General features: G+C 43.8%; 1 protein-coding gene across 1 annotated transcript in view; it reads right to left on the reverse strand.

The window, feature by feature from the left end:
• The window catches only part of MECP2 (methyl-CpG binding protein 2), a 56,662-nt gene extending 49,084 nt beyond the window's left edge, over positions 1-7,578 (reverse strand). Inside the window, exon 1 of the mRNA XM_065914840.1 lies at positions 7,429-7,578. Coding sequence (XP_065770912.1) covers positions 7,429-7,490 — 62 coding nt within the window. The 5' untranslated portion in view covers positions 7,491-7,578. The remainder of the gene's footprint in view (positions 1-7,428) is intronic.
• Between the last annotated feature and the right edge of the window lie 19,342 nt (positions 7,579-26,920).

A 26,920-nucleotide genomic window follows, 5' to 3' on the forward strand; every position in this document is an offset into this window, starting at 1 on the left:
TTCTATTTAACAGAAATGAGGCAGAGAAACCTTATCACATGGATAGATGTAGAATACGTACCATGCGATCCTTATTTTGTCAAAAATACAAACAGAACATATTTGCAGAGCCTGGGAAGAAGAATCAGAAGTATCTACATTACACTATTAACAGCGGTTACTTTGGGTAGTGGGTGCGGAGAGTACTGGGAGCATTTGCTTTTTTACTGATATACTTTAAAATAGTTTGACTTTTCTTTTTTTAAAAAAGCATGTATTATTTTTTATAATTTCTTAAAAAGCAAAAGTAGTAAGAGATCAAGTACTTATCTATTAAAGACAGGTTCTGTCCTTTGAGAATTCCCTTCAAATCTCCCTGATAGCTCAGTTGGTAAAGAATCTGCCTGCAATGCAGGAGACCCTGGTTCGATTCCTCGAAGATCCACAGAAGGGATAGGCTACCCATTCCAGTATTCTGGCCTGGAGAATTCCATGGACTGTATGCTCCATGGGGTCACAAAGAGTCGGACACGACTGAGCACCTTTCACACTCACACTCACTTCAAAGTCCCTTGAAGCTCAAACAGCTGTGTCTCTCCCATTCATAAGTAATAAGAGTTGTTTTTTAAAAACATCTCTTCCTTTCTACATTGTTTAGAAGAAACTGTACAGAGTTGCCACCATGTGTGTTATGAAATTCATCTGCAATTGGAGAAAAAGACTATTAAAAACATCAATCACCCCTTCAGGCCTAGTATCTATCAGAAGAAACCCATTCACTGCCTGTATTACATTTCGTCCACACAGTTTCTAAGACAATGCACAAAGCGGCAGACAAACGACTCCCACCAGCATAAATACGTGGTGTACAAAGAACGTCCTGTCAGCAAAGCCCAGAGCACACCCCGCAGTGGTAAATGGGAATGACAATTTAAGTCACAGGATCACAAGCAGAACCAAATTTGCGACTTGGAGGCAGCGTGATGCTCTTCACTTCTGTCTATACCTTTTCTGCTCCTCCACCCAAACTCTCTGCCCCTCTCCCAGCCCCGAAATGGGCCAAAACAGATGTCCACACAGTTTCAGACTGAAGCATCACAAGTCGCTAGAGAGAGACAACTAAGCGCACAACTTGAGGGGGTCAGCTGGAATCCCAAGGACCGCATATGTGTCACATGTTTTTCTTTGGAGAAGAAATGGAGAAATCAAATTAGCGTGTTCAGTCTTACCACACGGGATGTTTGCAATCCAGATGTCAAAACATCAAATGTGGATGTGGCCTCCAAAAAAGCTTAAGATACTGAGCCTGCCAGTTTAGAAATGAAGGAACTGTTCGATCTGACCAAATTCAAAGGCCAGGAGGTGGTGCCCAAGCACCTGAGACACAGGTGACAGGACCCCTGCACAGCAGACTCAGAGGGCCTAGCTTCCCAGCTTCTCAAAAGGCCTTCCTCCTGCTCTAAAGTCTCAAGAGCCCAAAGGGCCTCAGCGTGCTCTCTGTGGCCCCTGTGGGAGGTGTGTGGCGTACACACACTCAATTCCCTGGTGGCTCAGATGGTAAAGCATCTGCCCCGCAGTGCAGGAGACCTGGGTTTGATCCCTGGGCTGGGAAGATCCCCTGGAGAAGGCAATGGCCACCCACTCCAGTCCTCTTGCCTAGAAAATTCCATGGATGGAGGAGCCTGGTGGGCTACAGTCCATGGGGTCACAAAGAGTCGGACACGACTGAGTGACTTCATTTTCTTTTCTTTATTTCTGCTGTCTGGCCACAGCTTACAGGATGTCGTCCTTCTAGGGGACCACACGAGGGTTCCCATGTCTGCAAATGCATCACCGCCACTCGCTAATGTTGACCGGGAAGTCATTTACCCAAGACCAGAGCAAATAGAGCACCATGCTGAAGGCCGCTAGGTGAGAGCCAGAGCAGCGGGTGAGAGCTCCCAGCGCTCTCCGCTCAGCTGACCTGCTTGAAGGTGAACTGAAGGGGCAGGTCACCAGTTCCAGCTCTAATCTGACACCCGCCCCCGGATCATACCGTGGCTACCAAGGAGCCTTAACCCAACTGACCTTTCAGGGCTCAGGGAAGTGACTTTTTTTTATTATATGGCACAGTTTGGCACCGTTATGTCTTTAGTCTTTGGGGTACTTTGATAACGGTTCAAGAGTAGTAGATCTTGTTTGATTCATTTTTTTTTTTTTTAAAAACAGATGGCCAAACCAGGACATATACTAAAAAAAAAAAAAGGAAGGTTACTTACCTGAGCCCTAACATTCCAGCTACCATGGAATCTTGTTGGAGCTGGTCTACAGAAGCAAGATGTATTCTGGGGAGTCACATGTCACATCAAAGCAGGAACTGGTGAGTCTGTATTTTTATGGAGCCTAAAACAAAGAAAATCGTAAGTTGAAAGCCCCCATCGTGCTGCACGACCTTTTTCCCAGGGCTATTTGGGACATTTTGAAGATAAACATACAGACAAAGTACCTGGCTATTTCCCAGCTTACCTAGCTCGAAACAAAGGATACACTGAAATTTACTGCCAGATAACACACAGTGCTAAAGGAAAGATTCATGAGTGTTAGAACTGACACTATCACAGGTCTTGTCACCTCTGAGGAACATTTTGACAGTATAAAACGTACAGTTAGGAAGCGATCTCCAGCAAGTACTTCGTGCAACACGTCATACAGAAATACCCAGAGACAGAAGATATGTTCCAGAGAACACACAACATCAAAATGTCATCCCAAGAACACATGAAATGCAGAGGCAAAGTCTCCTATCATTTTCAAGCAGCTGAAGTTGCAACAAGCTGCTGTGACATCACGTAAAGAGGCTTTAGCCAGGAGAGAAAAAAAAACAGGTGGAACCAACAGAAACCAAGTACCCCGGGAGATCCTAAGCCATCCTCAGATATACACAAGACTGTTTTTGAGCACTCACTTTTAGGTCTCTCAGATCAGTAAAATGTTCAACAAACTGAGTTAACAGTATGATACTTTCTCTTTTGCCTTTGAACACATGTTCAAAGAAAGTCTTCTGCCACTATACTTTTCATCAAGACAACCATCATTTCCTTGTTAAAACCTCAACTGCCCCATATTAGCTAATTTCTGATACCTTGCTGGCCCAAGAGTTGCACTTTTATCTTTAGACTAAAAAAACCTAGCGTGTACAACTTAAGAGACCATTCACACAATTACTCATGTAATCAAACTCAGAAATGCAACACCAACCAAGTCTTTTATTGCTGATCTGGAACTAACAGGATGGTATCTGGAATTATCTATTGAGGTACAGTGAGGCCTCAGAATTCCCTTAAACAGTCGAGTCATAGAATGCTCTAAAATCCCAGAAGTCAAAGTCACAGTATAACTCAGTTGTGCTGGGCTTAGCTGCTCTGTCGTGTCCGACTCTTTGCAATCCCATGGACTGTAGCCTCCTGGGCTCTTCTGTCCATGGAGATTCTCCAGTAAAGAACACTGGGGTGGGTTGCCATGCCCTCCTCCAGGGGATCTTCCCAACCCAGGGATCGAACCCAGGTGTCCCACATTGCGGGCTGATCCTTTACCATGTGAGCCACCAGGGAAGCCCGTGAATACTGAAATGGGTAGCCTATCCCTTCTCCGGGGGATCTTCCTGACCCAGGGATCGAACCAGGGTCTCCCACACTGCAGGTGGATTCTTTACCAGCTGAGCTATTACTCACTTATCTATATGATAAAATTCAAACTGGCATCCTGGCTGGGAGGCCCTAGAAAAGCCACAACTTCTCACAGTTGTATTTTTTTTGGTAAATTGCATTTTTATTTGTAAACTGAGGGACGTAGACTAAGGTTCCTTCGAGCTCTGAAAGTTTAAGATCTCTGATAACTCAACATTTCGTGGAGAAAAAAAATAATAAAGAACCAGCAAATGAGAGCACTTAGGTGAAAACCCAATAAAGCAGTGAATTGCAGGTCTATATATATGTATATAGAGCGCCCCCAGCTCTTATGCACGGAAGCCTTTCTAAGGCTTGATCCCAAGAGTCCAGACTTCTGCAGTATAACAAAACAGCTATGCTCAAGACATTCATATACCAGCAGAACCAACGTAAGTGTGCCTTGAAGAAGTGAAAAAGGCCAAGGCTTTACTCTGTAACAGAATGGTCACAACTCCCCTAAAATATGGGGGTGGCCATGCCCTACCAGCCCCCAAATTCCCATTCTCAGTTCTCCCCAACACCATACCTACCATCAAAGGGGTAGAACCAAGTATTTAAGCAATGGCATACAAAGCAAGCTTTCGATAGGAAGGGGCTCCGTGCCAAAGAAAGGCAGAAGAGACCAGGTAAATGTAAAAGAGCACAACTTTTGTGTCAGTGAGTCCAAGGAAAAGAGACTTATTTACATCCATCCTACCCAAATTGAGGTAAAGGCACAGTGGTGACAATGACAGTTTGACTGGAAGGCATTGGTACAGAAGCACTGAGAACAAGGTTCACACGAACCTCAGCCACACAAGGTTGGTCTGCGTGCGCAAAGGCGGGGAGAACAAACAGGTGTCTGCCACGCTCCCTGAAACCACCAGTCTAGGACTATGCTTTACCCCCACTGTGCTTGAAACACTAGTTAACTGCAAATGTCAAACCCTTTCTATAATTTTCTTCTCATAGATAACTCGGGCAGGCTGGCCACAAACTGCTCTTAGCCAGTTAAAAGATTTTCACTGATATTCACCTTTACAAAAGATCACAGGTTCAAGGAGACATCATTTATCATGTAAATAACCCCGGGCAGGTGTATTAACGGTGGAAACCGCCCTCCAGGAAGGAACTAACACTTTTCCATCGGTTCTTCTTTATTCTAGGTTCGTTCGAGAAGCAAGGTTCTCATTCTGTCTCCATATGGGAGAACGGGTATTCAGGAGGGGGACATCATCATATTGGACTCCTCTAGCCAATTCTTCTGTCAAATTCCACAGCGTGCCTCCCCATCCCACTAGATTCAGCCACAAAGAGGCAGGGCCAGCCGGGAAACAAGGGCTGTGGCTGGAAATTGCAAATAAAATGCAAAACTGTACTCGAACCCTCCTGCAACATAAGCAGCGCAAAAGTTGGAGTATGGTTGGACTGCATCATGCTCTGTCAGGTGAAACAAAGACCTGGGATTCTAGGTTGCAAGCATTCCAGGCAAAGTTGTAACAACAAAAAGCATGGTGTGTACTGGCAACAAAGCCATAGAGGGTTTCCTCAAGCTGTTAGGACACCATGACTTCAGATGCCGCCAGGTACTTTGCAGACAAACTATATTCTGGAGGCTGTGCAGGTTAAAGGGATAGGGGTATGATGGAACGGCTCACTGGAGGGGCACTCGAGGCAGCTAACACGCTGCCAATGATGTGAAACAAAATAGAGCCCTTGCCGGTCACATCTGAGGCTCAGATGTACAAACCTTGGAATCTTCGCTGAGGCTTGTGTATCTGTGTGTGCAGACAGGAATGCACCTCAGTGATCAGCCCCTCGCTGACATGCCACGAATGGGTGTTCTGTGGCAACTTAGTCAATCAACTCTACACCTCTGAAACTGACTGTGTCCTTTAAGGTTCTGATACGTCCGTGTAAAAAATGAAAGCAAATGTTTCCTAGGTTCCAGAACTAGGATTTAGAAGTCCTTCAAAGCCCATAAATAAATCTATTTCCCTAAATCCCTAGTGGAAATTCCCAAAAGACCTAAAACTAAAAACCAAATTTTAAAAAAAAAAAAAGAAAGATTCAGCATATTTCAAAGGACCCAAGAGGTTAATGGCATTCTTAGTTGAAATCGTTCAGATGCAAATGAAAATTCTAACGGTGGAACCCAAATTTCTCCTGGATAGCAACTGCCTGTTAATAATGATTTTTGCTACCAAGGCCCAAATATGCTTCATTTTCGTAATGTAACAAAATGTCTAAAACTTGCCAGAGTCCTCAACTCTTAAGCCACTCAGCCTCACAGGCCAGTAGTTTCAGTTCTGTGATCACCAATCACCCACAGAATTCTAGGCTACCATCTCACAATTTGGGGCACTGATCGGCACAACAGAGACACAACTCTGAATGGCTCTGCAGCCCGTTCCTGTTCCTGGAAAAACGAGAAGCATACATCTGCCTGACCATGAGTCAGGAATATCAATTTTGTGGTGGAGCCCATTTCGGCTGTGACCAATCCTCACCGAACACACTCACAGTAGAAGCGACGGCCACAAGAGGTGTAATCCACAGCCAGCTTCCCCCCCCCCTTGGAATCCACACTCAGCAAGGCCATGAACGGTATCCTCTGTGAAAGCAATCTTTTAAACTCTTCACCATGACCTTAAGTCTTCAGTGCAAAACCACAAAAAACATTGCCACGCCACTAATCAGTCACCTGAGTTTCAGTCTGGGTGACTCAGAAACAAACTAGAAAGAAAATAAACTTTCAGGGATCAAGTGATAGGCACCCCGGCGATGCGGTGAACTTGCCCCATCTGGTACTGGTGATCTTGAGGCGGGCGCGCTCCGGGACTATGGAAGCCCGTCACAGACTGAGTCCCACTCCACTTATGTAACTGGAAGATCGCCGGCGAAGGGGGGCGGGCGGGGGGGGGGGGAGGATGGGAGGGCGCTCGTATTCTGAGGCCATGGCCCCCCCAAACGCCCTGGGGGCGCGCTCCCATCGAAGCGCTTCGGGTGCTGCCGGACACCCCGTCCCCTCCCCAAGGCTCCTGATGGCAACTATCACCGCCTCTTTCTGATGAGCTCTGGGGCCAAGAACACAATGTCTAGTGCCTTTTGTGGGTGGACAATAATTCCCACCTACTTGTTCCTGCTAGATGCGAAAGGAACTCGCTCGCGGCGGGGGCGGGCAGAAAGTCATGGAATGGGCGAGAAGGAGGGGGAGGCAAAGCCTGGAGATGGGGGCGACAGCCCAGGAGCCCTTGTGGCGCACTCTCCCGACGGGAGGCGAACTGCGCACGCGCGCCAGTGGGGGGGCCGAGTAACGGGAGAGGGGGCGCGCGAGGGAGGGAGACGGGAAAGCGCGAGCCAGGGAGAGGCCGGGGACGCGGGCGCGCGACGGCGCCGCGGGCCCGAAGCCCCGCGAAGGGCACGACGCGCGCGCAGCCCCGACAGGCGAAGCCCAGGCGACAGGGGCGCCCGCGGGGCCGGGGGGCCGGGATGCGCGCCGAAGGCGGGAGGGCGGGGGGAAGCAGGCAAAGACAGCCTGAGGAGGCCGCGCCGAGGACGGTCACCCGCAAGTGCGGGTAACGAGCCGCGGGGGGGGGGGGGGGGGGGTGCCGTCACCAGCGGGAGGGGGAGGGTAGAGAGGAGGGACGCCATCCGCCAGCCGTGTCGCCCGACCCCGCGGGCCCCTCCCGCGTCACGTCCCGCCCCTACCCCCCGCCCCCCAGCAAGGGTCCCCGCCCGCGGCCGCGGCGGTCCCACTCACAGTCTCTCCTCCTCGCCTCCTCCTCCTCCTCCGCTCGGCGCGGCAGCGGCGGCGGCGGCCATTTTCCGGACGGCTTTTACCACAGCCCTCTCTCCGAGAGGAGGGAGCGCGCGCGCCGCCGACGCCGAGACCCCGCACGGCCGACGTCGCGCCCCGCCCTCCCGGCCGGCTTGCGCGCAGCTGCACCTGAGCGCCTGCGCCCCGCCCCCGGTGCCTGAACGAGCCGGCGCGCCATTGGATGCGGCGGCCGGGGTGGGGCGGGGCCTCGGTGGCGGCGCCCCCAATTGGCGGGACTCTGTGTCCGTTCCGGCGAGGGAAAAGGGGGCGGGCGCCCCGTCTAGCTGCCGATTGGCTGCCAACGGCCGTCATTTGGGGAAAAGAGGCGGCTTGAGCGCTGAGGGGATGGTTTAGTGGGCGGAATTTGAATATTAAGGATTAATAGGCCTTTGCGGATGCTGCGGGCAAGCGACGGCCTAGGCTCCAGACGCCTGTTTGAGCGACCATCCCGGGCTCTTGACCTGCTGTCCGCAAACACACAAAGTACATTGCTATAAGCCTCCCGCAACAGCCACATTTTCTCAGTATCACCACCTTCAGTACAAGCAGCAAAGTTGCCTTACATTGTTCCAGACAAGGGACCTTGGTTTACGAGGCCTACCCAAGGCGTTCTTTCATTTGAGCCTACCGTGTGCCACACTCTCAGAGGGGCAGGGAATAAACTGAACAACGGATTGTAGCCTTGACCTTCTTGCAACTCTGGTGGGGCAAGAGGGTGCATGCCAAGGCTTGCACGAAACCTGTCATGGTTGGATGAGATGCTTTGGGGTGAGTGGACAGAATGGGTAGTGGGAACACAAAGAAGTCAGCGCTCGGCCCGGAAGAGGTGATTGGGGATCCCACAACACTGGTATAGAAAAATATTTAAGAGTTTGAAAAAAGTTTTAGCTAATGGGGGCTTCCCTTGTGGCTCAGCTGGTTAATAATCCATCTGCAATGCAGGAGACCTGGGTTCCATCCTGGGGTTGAAAAGATCCCCTGGAGAAGGGAAAGACTACCCCACTCCAAGTATTCTGGCCTGGGTGGGGTCGCAAAGAGTCAGAGGCGACTGAGCGATTTTCACTTCACTTCACTTTAGCTAATGGAGTGTTCAGGATAGGACTGTCTGTCAAGGCAACTTTACTCTGATTCCAGCTATCATCCAATACATCCAGTGCTCTTTTTGCTACTTCTCCGGTTAAGAAGGAACCTTCTGATGTGACTCCCTACCCCACCCCCATTCAGTTATTAAATCCATGTTATGTACCAGGCACTGTTACAGGCTCTGGATGCAGAGTACTGAAGAAGACACCAAATTAACATTCTTGTAGGGGAAGATTCAGAGTGAACATACAAAAAGTATAAAATAAAATGTCACATAGTGATAAGAATTTGGGGTAGTTAAAGCAACTGTGAAAGGGGTGCTCTTTAGATGTCCACTGGCTTTTGCTCTCATTTTATTCCCCCATAGGGTTATCTATGACCAGTGTCTTCTCCTGGCAAAACTCTGTTAGCCTTTGCCCTGCTTCATTTTGTACTACAAGGCGAAAATTGCCTGTATCTCTTGAGCTACTTTTGCATTCCAATCCCCTATGATGAAAAGGACATCTTTTTCTGATATTAGTTCTAGAAGGTCTTGTAGATCTTCATAGAACCGATTGACTTCAGCTTCTTCAGCATTAGTGGTTGGGGAACAGACTTGGATTACTGTGATGTTGAATGGTTTGCCTTGGAAACGAACAGAGATCATTATATTGTTTTTGAGATTGCATTTCTAACTCTTTTGTTGACTATGAGGGCTGCTCCATTCCTTCTAAGGGATTTTTGCCCACAGTAGTAGATATAATGGTCATCTGAATTAAATTCACGCATTCTGGTCCGTTTCAGTTCAGTGATTCCTAAAATGTTGATATTCACACTTGCCATCTCCTGTTTGACCACACCCAATTTACTTTGATACATGGACCTAACATGCCAGGTTCTTATGTAAGATTCTTCTTTACAGCATCAGATCTTACTTTCACTGAAATCAGATTGATTATATTCTTTGCAGCCGAAGATGGAGAAGCTCGATACAGTCAGCAAAAACAAGACCTGGAGCAGACTGTGGCTCAGATCATGAGCTCCTTATTGCAAAATTCAGATTTAACTTGAAGAAATTAGGGAAAACCACTAGGCCATTCAGGTATGCTCTAAACTAAGTCCCTTATACAGTGGAAGTGACAAATAGATTCAAGGGATTACATCTGATAGAGTGCCTGAAAAACTATGGATGGAGGTTTGTGACATTGTACAGAGGCAGTGACCAAAATCATCCCAAGGAAAACTACAAGAAGGCAAAATGGTTGTCTGAGGAGGTCCTAAAGACAGCTTAGAAAGGAATAGAAGTGAAAAGCAAAGGAGAAAGGGAAAAATATACCCAACTGAATGCAGAGTTCCAAGAACAGCAAGGAGAGATAAGAAAGCCTTCTTAAGTGAATAATGCAAAGAAATAGAGGAAAGCAATAGAATGAGAAAGACTAGAAATTTCTTCAAGAAAATTGGAGCTACAAAGGGAATATTTCATGCAAATGTGGGCACAATAAAGAACAGAAATAGTAAGGACTTAATAGAAGCAGAAGAGATTAAGAAGGATCAGCAAGAATACACAGAAGAACTGTACAGAAAAGGTCTGAATGACTCAGATAACCACGATGGTGTGGTCACTCACCTAGAGTCAGATATCCTGGAATGTAAAGTCAAGTGGGCCTTAGGAAGCATTGCTACAAACAGCTAGTGGAAGTGATGGAACTCCAGCTGAGCTATTTCAAATACTAAAAGATGATGCTGTGAAAGTACTGCACTCAATATGTCAGCAAATTTGGAACATTCAGCAGTGGCCACAGGACTGGAAAAGGTCAGTTTTCATTCCAATCCCGAAGAAAGGCAATGCCAAAGAATGTTCAAACTACTGCAAAATTGCACTCATTTCACATGATAACAAGGTAGTGCTCAAAATCCTTCAAGCTGGGCTTGAACAGTACATGAACTGAGAACTTCGAGATTTTCAAGCTGGATTTAGAAAAGGCAGAGGAACCAGAGATTGAATTGCCAACATCCGTTGGATCATGGAAAAAGCAAGAGAATTCCAGAGAAACATCTACTTCTGCTTCATTGACTATGACAAAGCCTTTGACTGTGTGGTTCACAACAACAAACTGTGGAAAATTCTTCAAGAGATGGGGATACCAGACCATCTTACCTGCCTCCTGAGAAACCTGTATGCAGGTCAAGGAGCAACAGTTAGAACTGGACATATAACAATGGACTGGTTCCAAATTGGGAAAGGAGTACATCAAGGCTGTATATTGTCACCCTGCTTATTTAACTTATATGCAGAGTACATCATGCAAAATGCCGGGCTGGATGAATCACTGTAATCAAGATTTCGGGGAGAAAGATACCTCAGATACAACAACCTCAGATACACAGATGATACCACCCTAATGGCAGAAAGTGAAGAGGAACTAAAGAACTTCTTGATGAGGGTGAAAGAGGAGAGTGAAAAGCCTTGCTTAAAACTCAGCATTCAAAAACTAACATCTTGTCATTCAGTCCCATCACTTCATGGCAAATAGATGGGGGGAAAGTAGAAGCAGTAACAGATTTTATTTTCTTGGGTTCCTAAATCACTGTGGATGGTGACTGCAGCCATGAAATAAAAAGATGCTTGCTCTTGGAAAGAAGGCTATGACAAACCTGTGCGTGTTAAGTTGCTTCAGTTGTGTCCAACTCTTTGCAAACTGATGGGCTGTAGCCCACCAGGCTCCTTTTTCCATGGGATTCTCCAGGCAAGAATACTGGAGCAGGTTGCCATGCCCTCCTCCAGAGGATCTTCTCGACCCAGGGATCGAAATCATGTCTCTCATGTCTCCTGCATTGGCAGGCAGTTTCTTAATTCCTAGCACCACCTGGGAAGCCCTATGACATATCTAGACAGAGTATTAAAAAGCAGAGACATCACTTTGCCAACAAAAGTGTAGAGTCAAAGTTATAGTTTTTTCAGTAGTCGTGTATAGATGTGAGAGTTGGACCCTAAAAAAGGCTGAGTACCAAATAATTGATGCTTTAGAACTGTGGTGCTGGAGAATAGTCTTGGGAGTCCCTTGGAATGCAAGGAGATCCAACCAGTCCATCCTAAAGGAAATCAGTCCTGAATATTCATTGGAAGGACTGCTGCTGAAGCTGAAGCTCCAATACTTTGGCCACCTGATGGAAAGAACTGGCTCATTGGAAAAGACCCTGATGCTGGGAAAGAATCAAAGCAAAAGGAGAAGAAGGTGGCAAAGGATGAGATGGTTAGATAGCATGACTGACTCAATGGACAAGTGTTTGAGCAAACTCTGGGAAATAGTGAAGGACAGGGGAGCCTGACATGCTGCAGTCCATGGGGTTGCAAAGGGTCAGATAGGACTTAGTGATTGAACAACAACAATTCCAATCATAAACAGAAAAGAAAGAAGTTCCTTCAAACTTACTTTATGAGACTAATATAATTACTATAACAAACCAATGAAAGGATGACACAAAATATGGAAATGGATGTAAAAATTCTAGACAAACCAAATCCAGCAGTATATATTGATATATCCTAACCAAGTTGAGTTTTATTCTAAGATTGCCAGGATGGTTTAAAATTAGAAAATCAGACTTAACAAATTTAAGGGAAGCAAATTATATGACCATGTCAATATATGCAGAAAAAGCCTTTGATAAAATTCAATACCTACTCATAATAAAAACAAAACTAACAACAACTTAGAGAACTATGAATAGAAGGGAATTTTCTTAATCTGATCAAAATCACCTATTAAAAAACTTAAAGCAAACATCATGTTTAATAGTGTTAATGGGAACAAAGCAAGAAACAGAAGATTTTTGGTGCAACATCATTCGTGTAAAATAAAACACACATCCTTCACCACCCGTTCTCTTTTAAACCTTATCCTTGGAGTTTCACTGTAATGAGAAAGACCCATTAACCTCAAATAGATTCCCTTGCTGTTAGGATGCAGGCATACAGATCCAGCCAGTAACAAGCTGGAAAAGAAATGGGGAAAAAAAGCATTCAACTTAGGCTACAAAAATTATAAAACAGTTTGGAATAAATAATAAAACATGCTAAAAACTATATTAAAAAAGTATAAAACTTTACTGAAAAAAATAAAGTAAAACTTCACTGAAAAAAAAGAAGACCTGAAAAAATAGAAACTACCACAGTTCTGGAAAGGAAGAGCTGACATAATAAAGATGTCAATTCTTCATAAATTAATCTGGAAATTATTTGCCTGAGTCAAAAATCTAGGCGTTTTTATGGACTTTTAACAAGTTAATTCTAGATCAAGAAGAGTAAGTATTCAAGACATGTTTGAAACAGAAAACCAATGGTGAGGGTCTTGCCAAATTCCTTAGTTTGAATAAATGGAACTTAAATGATACAATTTCACTCTTGCCATTGAAAAGTAGAAAAATAAACTAGAGTCTAAAGTATCTACTAGTAGAATTTTAAATGGGCCATTTTAAAAAATAGGATGACTATAAAAATTTTTTAAATGCATCCCCTTGAAAATGGGACTATATAAGATAAAAAACAAGAACAATATAGTATAGATAGCAATTGACAGAAAAGCCACAACCTGGAGGATTTTACTGATATGGCAAACAGATCATAAACTTTTACTCTGTCTTTCTAAAAACCCCTGAACTGATAGAAAGCATATATATTTTTAGAGTAAATCCAAAATGACCACAGAAAATAAGAAAGGTAAAACAGTTCAAAATTTTAGAACTAACATCCCAGATGATACCACAAAACATGAAACACAGAAATATATTTCAAACACTATGGAACATTTTGTAAAGTTGTTTATGAATTAAAGTTTGTTTTTCTTAAACTCAGTAAATTCCAAAATGTAGAAATCATGCAGTTCAGTCTCTGGCAACAATACAATAAAATTAAAACTTAAGAACAAAAGAATGGGCAAAAGTAAAACAAAACAAAACCAAAAATGCACTCTCCACTTGAAAGTTTTAAAATAGGCTTCAAAATAACTCTTTGGTTAAAGAGGAAACTTAGAGTAAAATTATAAACTCTTTAGAAATGACCAACAATGAGAGCCTTACATATTAAAACCTATGTTATGTGGCCAAACTGGTCATCTAGAAAAATTAATAACTGTAACTACATTTATTAGAAAAGAGGAAAATATAGAGGACAGATGGAGTTGGAGTTTGCAATTCGCAGATGCAAGCTATTATATATGGATGGCTAAACAACCAGGTCCCGCAGTATAGCACAGGGAACTATATTCAATATCCTGTGATAAAGCATCATGGAAAAAAAATTTTTTAAAAAGAATGTCTATATGTGTAACTAAGTCATCTTGCTGTACAGCAGACATTAACACAACATTGTCAATCAACTATACTTCAATATAAAAAAACAAAGAAACATTTGACTTACTAAAAAGAGGAAAATAGATAAGAAATGAATTGATTCTGGCACACCATGCTTACATTTCTGTGTGCACACCCTCATGTACACACACAGGGGATCTCCTTTCTTTATCATGAGACGCTCACTACGAGAAAAGTATCCAGGAACAAAAAGGTATAAATTCATCAGAGTGAAGGGAATGTGGTGAGGATGGGAGGTTATCCTCAATTGACAGATTTCAACAATTTTTTGGAGATCAAGATGGGAATTAGTTGATGAATAAAACAGGCAGGAAAAATTCAGCCTAGAATATTAGACAGAGGGACCACGGAGTAGGTGGGAACCAGTTGGCCAGATATAACACCAGAGAGTAGGCTCACAATCAGCAAGCATGTGGTGGAAGGCAATAGAATTAAATGGGTCTGAGCAACTGGGGATTCATTGCAGGCCCCAGTACCAAGTGGTTGCATCATTTGAAACCTCCTCTCCTCTACCAGACAACTGAGTTAGCAGCTGTAGCAGGCCTGCAGGGAAAATACCTGACAGTTCTCTAAAGCAATTGAATGAAACGTCTGTTGAAAACTAGGGCTTCCTGCATGCATGTGGGCAACTCTGTTCCTCAACTCCTTGCTTTCCACCGAGGAGTCATAGCAGGAAAACGGACCTATTCCCCTTAAACCTGATTAAATCTCCAAAGCTATCCAGCCCTTTTTTGCTGAATATAAACCAACCAAAAAGCATCATCAGAAATTTGAAGAGAGCCTTCAATGTGAAAAATAGTCAAATACAATTATAGGTGAAAAATGAACTTGGAAGAATCCCAGAAAATGTGGAGGGAAACATGAGAAATTTTAAAATTTTAATTAGCATATCAGAGAACTAAGAAAATATTTTATCCAAAGAACAAGAACAGAATATTATGTAAAAGGAGTGGAGGATAAGAAATAATTATTGGAAATTAAATGTGATTATTAAAGTTCAAATTTCAATTGAAATATTGAAAGATAGAACTGAAGAAGTCTCCTAGAAAATAGAACAAAGCAACACAGACAAAAAATATGAGAGATAACATAAGGATTTTGGTGAGTGATCTAAGAAGTCCAGCCAGCAGCCAACAATAATTTTTGTCAAATAAAAGCAAGAAAAAGGAATAGGAATCAGACCTCATAATAATACTGGAGGATAAAAGATAATAGGACAACAATTTTAAAAAGATAATAAGGCAATGCTTTCCAACTTCCAAGAGAAAATGACTTTCAATTGAGAATTCTACACCAGCCAAAATATCCATCAAGTGTGACAGTGAAATAAAAATATGTAATACCTAAGAAAATTTGCCTCTCAAATATATTTTCTTAGGAAGCTACTTGGGCTTCCATGATAGCTCCATCAGTAAAGAATCTGCCTGCAATGCAGGAGACCCTTATTCGATTCCTGGGTCAGGAAGATCTGCTGGACAAGGGATAGCTCCCCACTCCAATATTCTTGGGCTTACCTTGTGGCTCAGCTGGTAAAGAATTCACCTACATTGAGGGAGACCTAGGTTCGATCCCTGAGTTGGGAAGATCACCTGGAGAAGGGAAAGGCTACCCCCTCCAGTATTCTGGCCTGGAGTATAGTCCATGGGGTCGCAAAGAGTCAGACACGACTGAGCAACTTTCACTAGGAAGCTACTTAAGGATGTTCTCCAGTAAAACAAGAGCATAAGCCAAGAAAAAGGAAGACATAGGAGCCATAAGACAGTGGATCAAATCCAGGAAAACTGTGACAGGAAATACCAAGGTTGCCAACTGGGCAGAAGGCCTGATTGGCAATCAGTCCAGATTGGAAGATGAGAATGGCAGGCTCTGGGAGAGAGGAAAAGTAAAAAAAAAAATCTTTTAAAAAACTTTTTAAAGTGTATGTATGTGAACTCAACATATTAGATAGTGTGATTGGGAGTTTGAAGAAAATTGAATTTGATCATGGTAATTAGTTCAAGAAAATAAGGAAAGCAGTTAGAAACAGCAGGGGAAAAAAGAACTGCACTGTAAGCTATCATCAAAATAAGAAGCAAAGTAAAATATAATTCTACCAGTTGATGATGTTTAAGAAAGGAGAATCTGTTAGCCCTTGACACTAAGAAACTTCTCTTTTCAAATGGCCCAGGGGTCTTCAAATTAGACTTATAAGAAGGAAATGTAATCCTCTTTTTGATTGAACTTTTTAAAATATTTACAGAAACATCCTAATGTGAATTTTTGTCTTTGATTTTTCAACTTTTAGAGTCAACCTATGCACCATACATGGACAGAGAGGTTTTTTTATAGAGTGGGACACAGCTCTCTTCCCCCCAGGGGTAGTAAAGGGTTAACTCATCAGCCTTGGGTGTTTCTGAGGGTGGTCTTGGTGACCCCTGACATACCATATTTGACATTCACACTGTTATCTTTAGTTCTTTGTAAGTTTGAATAATACACTCAGATCTCTTGCTCTATTAACTTTCTATAGCCATGTATCTTTGACCACTTGGTATCAGCTACACTTATATTGTCAGAGTTAGCATTTATATACCATATAATACCATATATACCATTTATATACCATATAATACCATAGCATTATATACCATACTGATAAAGATGAAAAGATAATCACTAAGGGGGAGGTAGGAGACTGGAGGAAATTCAGGGAACAAAAGCATATTGGGGTTTGAAAGTGCTCAAGAAATCACAGAAGAAGCTGAAGTGGATCAATTCTATGAAGACCCAGAAGACCTCCTAGAACTAACACTAAAAAAAAGGATGTTCTATTCTTCATAGGGGATTGTAATGCAAAAGTAGGAAGTCAAGAGATACCTGGAGTAACAGGCAAGATTGGCTTTGGAGTACAAAATGAGACAGGGCAAAGGCTAATAGAATTCTGCCAAGAGAACATACTGGTCATAGCAAACACCTTTTTTCAACAACACAAGAGACGACTTTACACATGGACATCACCAGATGGTCTATACTGAAATCAGATTGATTACATTCTTTGTAGCTGAAGATGGAGATGCTGTTTACACTCAGCAAAAACAAGAGCCAACTATGGCTCAGATCATCAACTCCCCATAGCAAAATTCAGGCCTAAACTAAAGAAAGTGGGGGAAACTATGAGGCCAGTCAGGTATGACTTAAGTCCCCTATGAATATACAGTGGAGGTGACAAATAGATTCAAGGGATTAGATCTAGTAAACAGAGCACCTGAAGAACTCTAGATAGAGGTCCATAATACTGCACAGGAGGCAGCAAACAAAACCACCCCAAAGAAAAAGAAATGCAAGAAGGCAAAGTGGTTGTCTGAGCAGGCTTTACACATAGCTGAAGTAAGAAGAAAAGCGAAAAGCAAGGAAGAAAGGGAAAGGTACACCCAACTAAATGCAGAGTTCCAGAGAATAATAGCAAGGAGAGACAAGAAGGCCTTCTTCAATGAACAATGCAAAGAAATAGAGGAAAACAGCAGAAAGGGTAAGACTAGAGACCTCTTCAAGAAAATAGGATATATCAAAGGAACATTTCACCCAAAGGTGGGCACAATAAAGGACAGAAATGGTAAAGAACTAGTAGAAGTAGAAGAGATCAAGAAGAGATGGCAAAAATACACAGAAGAACTGTGAAAAAAGATCTTAATGACCCAGATAACCACAAAGATATAGTCCCTCACTCAGAGCCAGACATTCTGGAGTGTGAAGTCAAGTGGGCCTTAGGAAGCACTGCTGTCAATAAAGCTAGCAGAGGTGATGGAATTCCAGCAGAGTTATTTCAAGTCCTGAAAGTTTGATGCTGTGAAAGTGCTGCACTTAATATGTCAGCAAATCTGGAAAACCCAGCAGTGGACACAGGTCTCGAAAAGGTCAATCCTCATCCCACTTCTCAAGACGGGCAGTACTAAAGAATGTTCAAACAACTGGACAGTTGCACTCATCTCCCATGCTAATAAGGTTATGCTCAAAATCCTCCAAGCTAGGCTTCAGCATTTCATGAACCGAGAACTTCCAGATGTTCAAGTTGGGTTTAGAAACCTCAGAACAACTAGAAACCAGATTGCCAACATCTGCTGGATCATCAAGAAAGCAAGGGAATTCCAGAAAAACATCTAACTCTGTTTCATTGACTACAACCCCCCTCTGCTGCAGGCCCGGGGTCCCCATCTGTCCCCCTTCCTCACCCCTGTCTGCACTTCTACCCCAGTCATCATGCAAGGGATGCATGAGCTCCACCAGCCTGAGCAAGTCTTTCAGGATCCAAGAGAGGACGAGGGCCTTATAGAGGCACAGTTCATTTGGGGTGAGGAGGAGAAGGAAGAGGTGGAGGAGGAGGAGGATGTGGAGGAGGAGGAGGATGTGGAGGAGGAGGAGGAGGAGGTGTAGGAGGAGGTCATAGCTTTTCTTCCAAGTAGCAAGTGTCTTTTAAATTCATGGCTGAAGTCACCATCTGCAGACTACACTAAAGCCTGTGACTGTGTGGATCATAACAAACTGTGGAAAGCTCTTAAAGAGATGGGAATACCAGACCATCTTACCTGTCTCCTGAGAAACCTGTATGCGGATCAAGAAGCAACAGTTAGAACCCTGTATGGAACAACTGACTGGTTCAGGATTGAGAAAGGAGTACAACAAGACTGTTTACTGTCAACCTATTTGTTTAACTTATATGCACAGCACATCATGTGAAATGCCAGTCTGGATGAGTAACCAGCTAGAATCAAGATTTTCGGGAGGAATATCTATAACCTCAGATATGTGGATAATACCACTATAATGGCAGAAAGTGAAGAGGAACTAAAGAGTTTCTTGATGAGGGTGAAGGAGGAGAATGAAAAACCTGGCTTAAAATTCAATATTAAAAAGAAAAAAAGCTAAGATCACGGCATCCTGTCATATTACTTCATCACAAATAGAAGGGGAAAAGGTGGAACCAGTAACAAATTTCCTCTTCTTGGGCTCTAAAATCACTGCAGATGGTGACTGCAGCCAAGAAATTAGAAGACGATTGCTTCTTGGCAGGAAAGCTTTGACAAACCTAGTTCAATTCAGTTCAGTTCAGTCGCTCAGTCACATCCGACTCTTTGTGACCCCTCGAACTGCAGCACGCCAGGCTTCCCTGTCCATCACCAACTCCTGGAGCTTGCTCAAACTCATGTCCATCAAGTTGGTGATGATATCCAACCATCTCATCCTCTGTTGTCCCCTTCTCCTCCCGCCTTCGACCAGCATCAAGGTATTTTCCAAGGAGTCAGTTCTTTGCGTCAGGTGGCCAAAGTATTGGCGTTTCAGCTTCAGCATCAGTCCTTCCAAGGAATATCCAGGACTGATTTCCTTTAGGATGGACTGGTTTGATCTCCTTGCAGTCCAAGGGACTCTCAGGAGTCTTCTCCAACACCACACAGTTCAAAAGCATCAATTCTTCAGCGCTCAGCTTTCTTTATGGTCCAACTCTTACATCCATACATGACTACTGGAAAAACCATAGCTTTGACTAGATGGAACTTTGCTGGCCAGGTAAGTCTCTGCTTTTTAATGTGCTGTCTAGGTTGGTCATAGCTTTTCTTCCAAGGAGCAATTGTCCTTTAATTTCATGACTGAAGTCACCATCTGCAGTGATTTTTGAGCCCAAGAAAATAAAGTCTGTCACTGTTTCCTGTTTCCCCATCTATTTGCCATGAAGTGACAGGACCAGATGCCATGATCTTCATTTATTGAATGCTGAGTTTTAAGCCACCTTTTTCAGTCTCCTGTTTCAAACCTAGACAGGGTGTTAAACCTAGACAGCTGGCAAAGACATCACTTTGCCAACAAACATCCATTAAGTCAAGGCTATGGTCTTTCCAGTAGTCATGTACGGATGTGAGAACTGGACAATAAAGAAAGCAGAGCACCAAAGAATTAATGCTTTTGGACTGTGGTGCTGGAGAAGACTCTTGAGAGTCCCTTGAACCGCAAGGATATCAAACCAGTCAATCCTACAGGAAATCAACACTGAATATTCATTGGAAGGACTGATGCTGAAACTAAAGCTCCTATACTTTGGCCATCTGATATGAACAGTCAATTCATTGGAAAAGACCACAATGCTGGGAAAAATTGAAGGCAGAAAGAGGAGAAGGTGACAGAGGGTGAGATGGTTGAATGGCATCATCAAGTCAATGGACACGAACTTGGGCAAACTTCAGGAGATGGTGAGGGACAGGGAAGCCTGGCGTGCTGCAGTCGATGGGGTCTTGAAGAGTTACACACAGCTTGGCAACTGAACAACAGCAAAGAAATCCTATCCATTTTTTTCCTACTTGAGAGTCATGGAATATGACAATATGATTCTAAGGTTCATCAGAATAAAGGCACACAATGAGTAAAGAAAATATTGACTCAAAGGAAGACTTGCCATACCGGCTACCCAAACACACGTGGAAATGACAATGAGGAAAAGAGTGCAGCTTTCGTGCTGAAGGAGGCAAAATATCAATGGGACTGAGAAGACCCTTGAGAAGACCCAGACACAGTCAGGGCAGATCCTCTTTCTGCTTTGTCAGCCGAACTCTGCTTAGATTTTGAATTCCACTCTTGTGTGATTCATAAAGAAATCCTGCTGTGAGGAATTGCGGTGACCCGTGACCTAGTTCTACCCAAAGAAAACTTCAGGCCGATCCTTCAGGGGCTTCTGGTAGGCCTCAGCCTCTCTAATCTGCTTGGACCAGCTGAAGGTGACATGTGAAATGGTGGTGGTAGCTCAATCAGGCCCTGGGAGTCTCTTTAGAAGTTTCTCTGTGGTTAAGGGTTCCTCTGATATAACTACTTTGTCCATTGTCTCAATCACAAGGTGCTTGTGACCCTTGGGTGGCTTATAGCCACTTCTTTGAGGCCTTGGGAGATTAGAGACTTCATCAGTATGTGTTGTTTTTTCCTAGTTTAGGTTTTCTTTTTTGTTTTTAGTCTGTGCTGAATTTGTTACAATATTTCTTCTGTCTTTGGGTTTATTTTATTTATTTATTTATTTTTTTCTGGCCACAAGGCATGTGGATCTTAGGTCCCCAACCAGGGATGGTACCTGCCTGCACCTCCTGCATTGTAAGGTGAAGTCTTAACCACTGGACCACCAGGAAAGTCCCTCTAGTTTAGGTTTTCACCTTTGTTTTTTCCCTTGCTTAGGCTGACTACTGTTCTATCTTTTGGTCTCGTTTTTGGGTTCTCAGAAAACCAGTTTAGAGATTCATTTATTAGTTCTCTGATTTCTCTGTGTTCCAACTCATACTTTCTGTTCTCATCATCCCTGTTTTCTACAATTTTCTACAATTTCTACTACATACAAATATTCTACAAGTTTTCCTGTGAATTTTTTTTTTTACCAAAGATGATTTTTAAAGCAAGTCCTTTTAAATTCTAAAGGTAGGCTTTTTCTTTCTTTTCTTTTCCATTTTTGTTACTAACGTTCTATGCCAAGCATGTGTTTTGGATTACTTTCTTTTCTGTTTTTTTGGAGTTTCAGCTTCATATTTGGTCACTGTTTCATCTGTCACTCTGCTCGAACATGACACCCAGCAGGGGCTGTTCCTTACTGTGGTCTCCTATCTATTGGCTAATGGCTAGTCTATCCATTGGGGTCCTCCCAGAAACCACTCTGGTTGAGGGCATTGAATGCCAGGAAAGGGGCACCTAGGACCACTGGGAAGTAGATGGGAGAAAGTGAGGCATGAAATCACTGGAAGAACGCAAGAGAAGATCTGGAATCTGGGAGGGCCTTGGTAGGAGCTGCAGCAGGTGCCCTGGGGGCAGAGAGGGAGACAGGCAGTACCCCTCTACTCAGTCCCTCCCACCCTCTAGGCTCTGCTCAGGCCTCCTGCCGTCCATCCTAACTGGAAGCCCACTGAGCCCAGAGCCTGGGAGAGGGAGGCAGTGAGGCCTGCCCCAGAAGGGCAGGGCAGAGATGAGGCATGATATGTGGCCAAAAAGGCCTGGGGCAGTCCCGTAGCTGTTAAACATGCTGTCTAGGTTGGTCACAGCTTTTCTCCCAAGGACCAAGTGTCTTTTAATTTCATGGCTACAGTCACCATCTGCAGTCATTTTGGAGCCCAAGAAAAGAAGGTCTGTCACTGTTTCCATTGTTTCCCCATCTATTTGCCATGAAGTGATGGGACCGGATGTTATGATCATCGGTTTTTTTTTTTTTTTTCTTTTTTAAATTTAATTTTTATTTTTCAGTGGGTTTTGTCATACGATCATCGTTTTTTGAATGCTGAGTTTTAAGCAAGTTTTTTCACTCTCCTCTTCCACTTTCATCAAGAGGCTCTTTAGTTCTTCTTCACTTTCTGCCATAAGGGTGGTGTCATCAGCGTATCTGAGGCTATTGATATTTCTCCCCTCAATCTTGATTCCAGCTTGTGCTTCATCCAGCCTGGCATTTCTAATGACGTACTCTACATATAAGTTAAATAAGCAGGGTGACAATGTACAGCCTTGATGTACTCCTTTCCCAATATGGAACCGGTCCATTGTTCCATGTCCAGTTCTAACTGTTGCTTCTTGACCTACATACAAATTTCTCAGGAGGCAGGTCAGGTGGTCTGGTATTCCTATCTCTTGAAGAATTTTCCACAGTTAGATGTGATCAACACAGTCAAAGGCTTTGGCGTAGTCAATGAAGCAGAAATAGATGTTTTTCTGGAATTCTCTTGCTTTTTCTATGATCCAACGAATGTTGGCAATTTGATCTCTGGTTCCTCTGCCTTTTCTAAATCCAGCTTGAACATCTGGAATTTCACAGTTCACATACTGTTGAAGCTTAGCTTGGAGAATTTAGAACATTACTTTGCTAATGTGTGAGATGAGTGCAATTGTACAGTAGTTTGAACATTCTTTGGCATCACCTTTCTTTGGGATTGGAGTGAAAACTGACCTTTCTCAGCCCCAAGGCCACTGCTGAGTATTCCAAATTTGCTGGCATATTGAGTGCAGCACTTTCGCACCATCATCTTTTAGGATTTAAATAGCTCAGCTAGAATTCCATCACCCACTAGCTTTGTTCGTAGTGATGCTTCCCAAGGCCCACTTGACTCCAGGATGTCTGGCTCTAGATGAGTGGTCACACCATCATGGTTATCTGGGTCATTAAGATCTTTTTTGTATAGTTCTTCTGTGTGTTCTTGCCAACTCTTCTTAATCTATTCTGCTTCTGTTAGGTCCATACTCTTTCTGTCCTTTGTTGCACCCATATTTGCATGAAATGTTCCCTTGGTATCTCTAATTTTCTTGAAGAAATCTCTAGTCTTTCCCATTCTGTTGTTTTCCTCTATTCCTTTGCATTGATCACTTAGGAAGCCTGTCTTATCTCTCCTTGCTGTTCTTTGGAACTCTGCATTCAGATGGATATATCTTCCCTTTTCTCCTTTGCCTTTCACTTCTCTTCTTTTCTTAGCTTTTTGTAAGGCCTCCTCAGACAACCATTTTGCCTTTTTGCATTTCTTTTTCTTGGGGATGGTCTTGATGACTGCCTCCTGTACAATGTCACAAACCTCCACCCATAGTTCTTCAGGCACTCTGTCTATCAGATCTAATGCCTTGAATCTGTTTGTCACTTACACTGTATAATCATAAGGGATTTGATTTAGGTCATACCTGAATGGTCTAGTGGTTTCCCCTACTTTCTTCAATTTAAGCCTGAATTTGGCAATAAGGAGTTCATGATCTGAGGCACAGTCAGCTCCCAGTCTTATTTTTGCTGACTATATAGAGCTTCTCCATCTTCAGCTGCAAAGAATACAATCAACCTGACTTTGGTATTGACCATCTGGTGACGTCCATGTGTAGAGTCATCTCTTGTGTTGTTGGAAGAGGGTGTTTGCTATGACCAGTGCATTCTCTTGGCAAAACTCTGTTAGCCTTTGCCTTGCTTCATTCCGTACTCCAAGGCTAAACTTGCCTGTTGCTCCAGGTATCTCTTGACTTCCTACTTTTGCATTCTAGTCTCCCATGATGAAAAGGACATCTTTTGGGGGTGTTAGTTCTCGAAGGTCTTGTAGGTCTTCACAGAACCATTGAACTTCAGCTTCTTTGGCATTAGTGGTTGGGGCATTGACTTGGATTACTGCGCTAGTGAGTAGTTTGGCTTGGAAATGACCAGAGATCATTCTGTCACTTTTGAGAGTGCACCTAAGTACTGCATTTCAGACTCTTGTTGACTATCAGGGCTACTCCATTTCTTCTAAGGGATTCTTGCCCTTAGATTTGCCCATCCTGGTTCATTTTAGCTCACTGATTCCTAAAATGTCAGTGTTCACTCTTGCCATCTCCTGTTTGACCACTTCCAATTTACTTTGTTTTATGAACCTAACATTCCAGGTTCCTATGCAACATTGTTCTTTACAGCATCAAACTTTACTTCCATCACCAGTAACATTCACAACTGGGCGTTGTTTTCACTTTGGCTCTGTCTCTTCATTCTTTCTGGATTTATTTCTCCACTGATCTCCAGTAATATATTGGGCGCCTACCGACCTGGGAAGTTCATCTTTCTGTGTCTTATCTTTTTGCCTTTTCATACTGTTCATGGGGTTCTCAAGACAAGAATACTGAAGTGGTTTGCCATTCCCTTCTCCAGTGAACCAGGACTCCAGTTTTGTCAGGACTCTCCACCATGACCCGTCTACACGGCATGGCTCATAGTTTCATTGAGTTAGACAAGGCTGTGATCCATGTGATCAGCTTGGTTAGTTTTTTGTGAGTGTGATTTTCATTCTGTCTGTCGTCTGATGGAGAAGGATAAGAGGCTTGTGGAAGCTTCCTGATGGGAGGGACTGACTGTGGGGGAATCTGGGTCTTCAATAATAATAATAATTAGATAATTATCATCAAACAATATAGTCAAATAATAATTAAACAATATAGTCGAACCTTTACTACTTGATTGAGCAACATTGTGCTATAGCTCTTCTTGAAAGATAAGGAAGTCAGTCCACTGGAAATTTCTCCCATCTCTTCTCCCTCTAACCCAGATTTCTTTTTCTGAATTAGTATTTCTGTAAAGTCACCCTTCCAGACACGGATGTTGCATTTGGTGCAACAGCTCCTGATCTTCATGGACTTCATACTCACCATCCTTCTACAGAGTGTTTCCTTTCAGATAATCGCTCATTTCCAGAATGGGCTGATTACACCTGAAGCAGTTACAAAGATGACCCTGGTGCCCCTCCACCCCGTGGGCTTACCACTCCCAGCCAGTTCGCCCCTTAGATGTACCAGTTCATTTAAATAGCGTGTGCTTTGGCTGTACTCTTCAGAGAAGTGTGCACTCTCAGCTGCCCCCTTCATAAATTAATAGAAAAAGCAACATTGGTGTCTGACAAAGGAGAATTCAGAGAATATGAAGTGGGACCCAAAAAGTACCATTTCATGTCAATGAGGAGAGTACTTTGCCATCAAGAAGTCTCTGTGAAGAATCTTTATGAGCAGCCCTTCACTGAAGCAGTTTCCTTGGTGACTGATGATTCCCTGGGATTCCCTGGTGGCTCAGCTGGTAAAGCGCCTGCTCGCAATGTGGGAGACCCGGGTTTGATCCCTGAGTCGAAAAGATCCCCTGGAGAAGGAAATGGCAACCCTCTCCAGTACTCTTGCCTTGAAAATTCCATGGACGGAAGAGCCTTGGGCTCCACTTGAGCTACAGTCCATGGGGTTGCAAAGAGTTGGACACAACTGAGCGACTTCACTTTCTTTCTTTTCACTGAAGCAGAGAAAACACAATTTGCTGGAAATGCTTGAAGAAGAAATGGGCAGGAATATAGCAGCATTTTTCTTGGGGCGAGACAGAGAAAAGGTTTTGAGTTGGTGTTTCATAGTCTTAAAGGTTGATACAGTGGGTCCAGGCAGCAACAGGGGACAGGGCCCCAGGAAAATAAAGTGCTTTCCCTTCTCAGGTCCTAGAGACAGGACGCTTGACCTGTGGGGCCACATGGGGAAGCCCCAGGGTGGTCAGGAGTCAGGAGAAGCTGTAGGTTAAGGCTGTTATTGGGGTCTCTGAGGGCAAGGCGGGACAGGATGAATAGCTGTGAACAGGGTGATGACGAATGGCTGCTTTGGCTAGTCTTGACGAGCTTTGGGCTGGGGATGGGGGTCTCTAGTTGCTGGCTAGCAGTCTAGCAGCTGGCTTTGGGATGATGAGGGTGGAGGAATATTGCCTCCCAGGCTGTCGAAACAGATGCAGGAGGCCTGGTGCTAAATTGGTTTGCACATCTAAGACATACACCTGCCTGGACCCTTTGCTATCTCAGGAAATTGGATGGCCCAGGGAAGGGCCATGTTTCCCAAGCCAGAATGTCAAAGTCCCATAATTTACAGAACATTATAAATATTTACTATAGCACACAGTCAGCTAAAACTCTCTTCCATGACATAGGTATGGACCTAACAGAGTATACTACTGGAAGACATATTTTCCTGGTTCCAAGGAGAAATTGACAAAAAGTGATCCCAGAGTATGCTTCAAAGGAAATTGGAAGCAATCACTCGAGTGTCCTGGGCATGGAGAAGTCCTCCCCACCCACAGCTCCTATAATTGCCACTTCTGTGCTATACCATCCCACTCCACACCTGAGCTCTGCACCTACTCCAGGTACCATCTCTCCTCAGCTTTACAGGATTGAGAGACGTGCTGAGTTTCATCCCCCCCACCCAAAGGTACGCGCCACGGGGGCAAGGCTGCACCTTGTTCTTCACCCACCCTTGGCATTCGAACATCAGTTGTCCCAACAGAGAAACTCCCAAGAAACACCTGCTTGTCTATTGCCTTTGTTATCTGAAGCAGGAAGGAAATAGCATCTTTGTCATGTCATCATAGAAGGGTCCAGACTCCCCAGAGATGGGAAGCTGGACAGAGCTGTGGTTTGGCCTCTGCTTCTCAGGGAGCTCCCTTTCGGAGATGCCAGTAGGCACAGTCATGAGCAACTACTGGGAAATAGGGCTCCCTGGTTGGGCA

Source organism: Muntiacus reevesi, chromosome X (assembly GCF_963930625.1).
Source record: "Muntiacus reevesi chromosome X, mMunRee1.1, whole genome shotgun sequence".
Classification (NCBI taxonomy): Eukaryota; Metazoa; Chordata; class Mammalia; order Artiodactyla; family Cervidae; genus Muntiacus; species Muntiacus reevesi.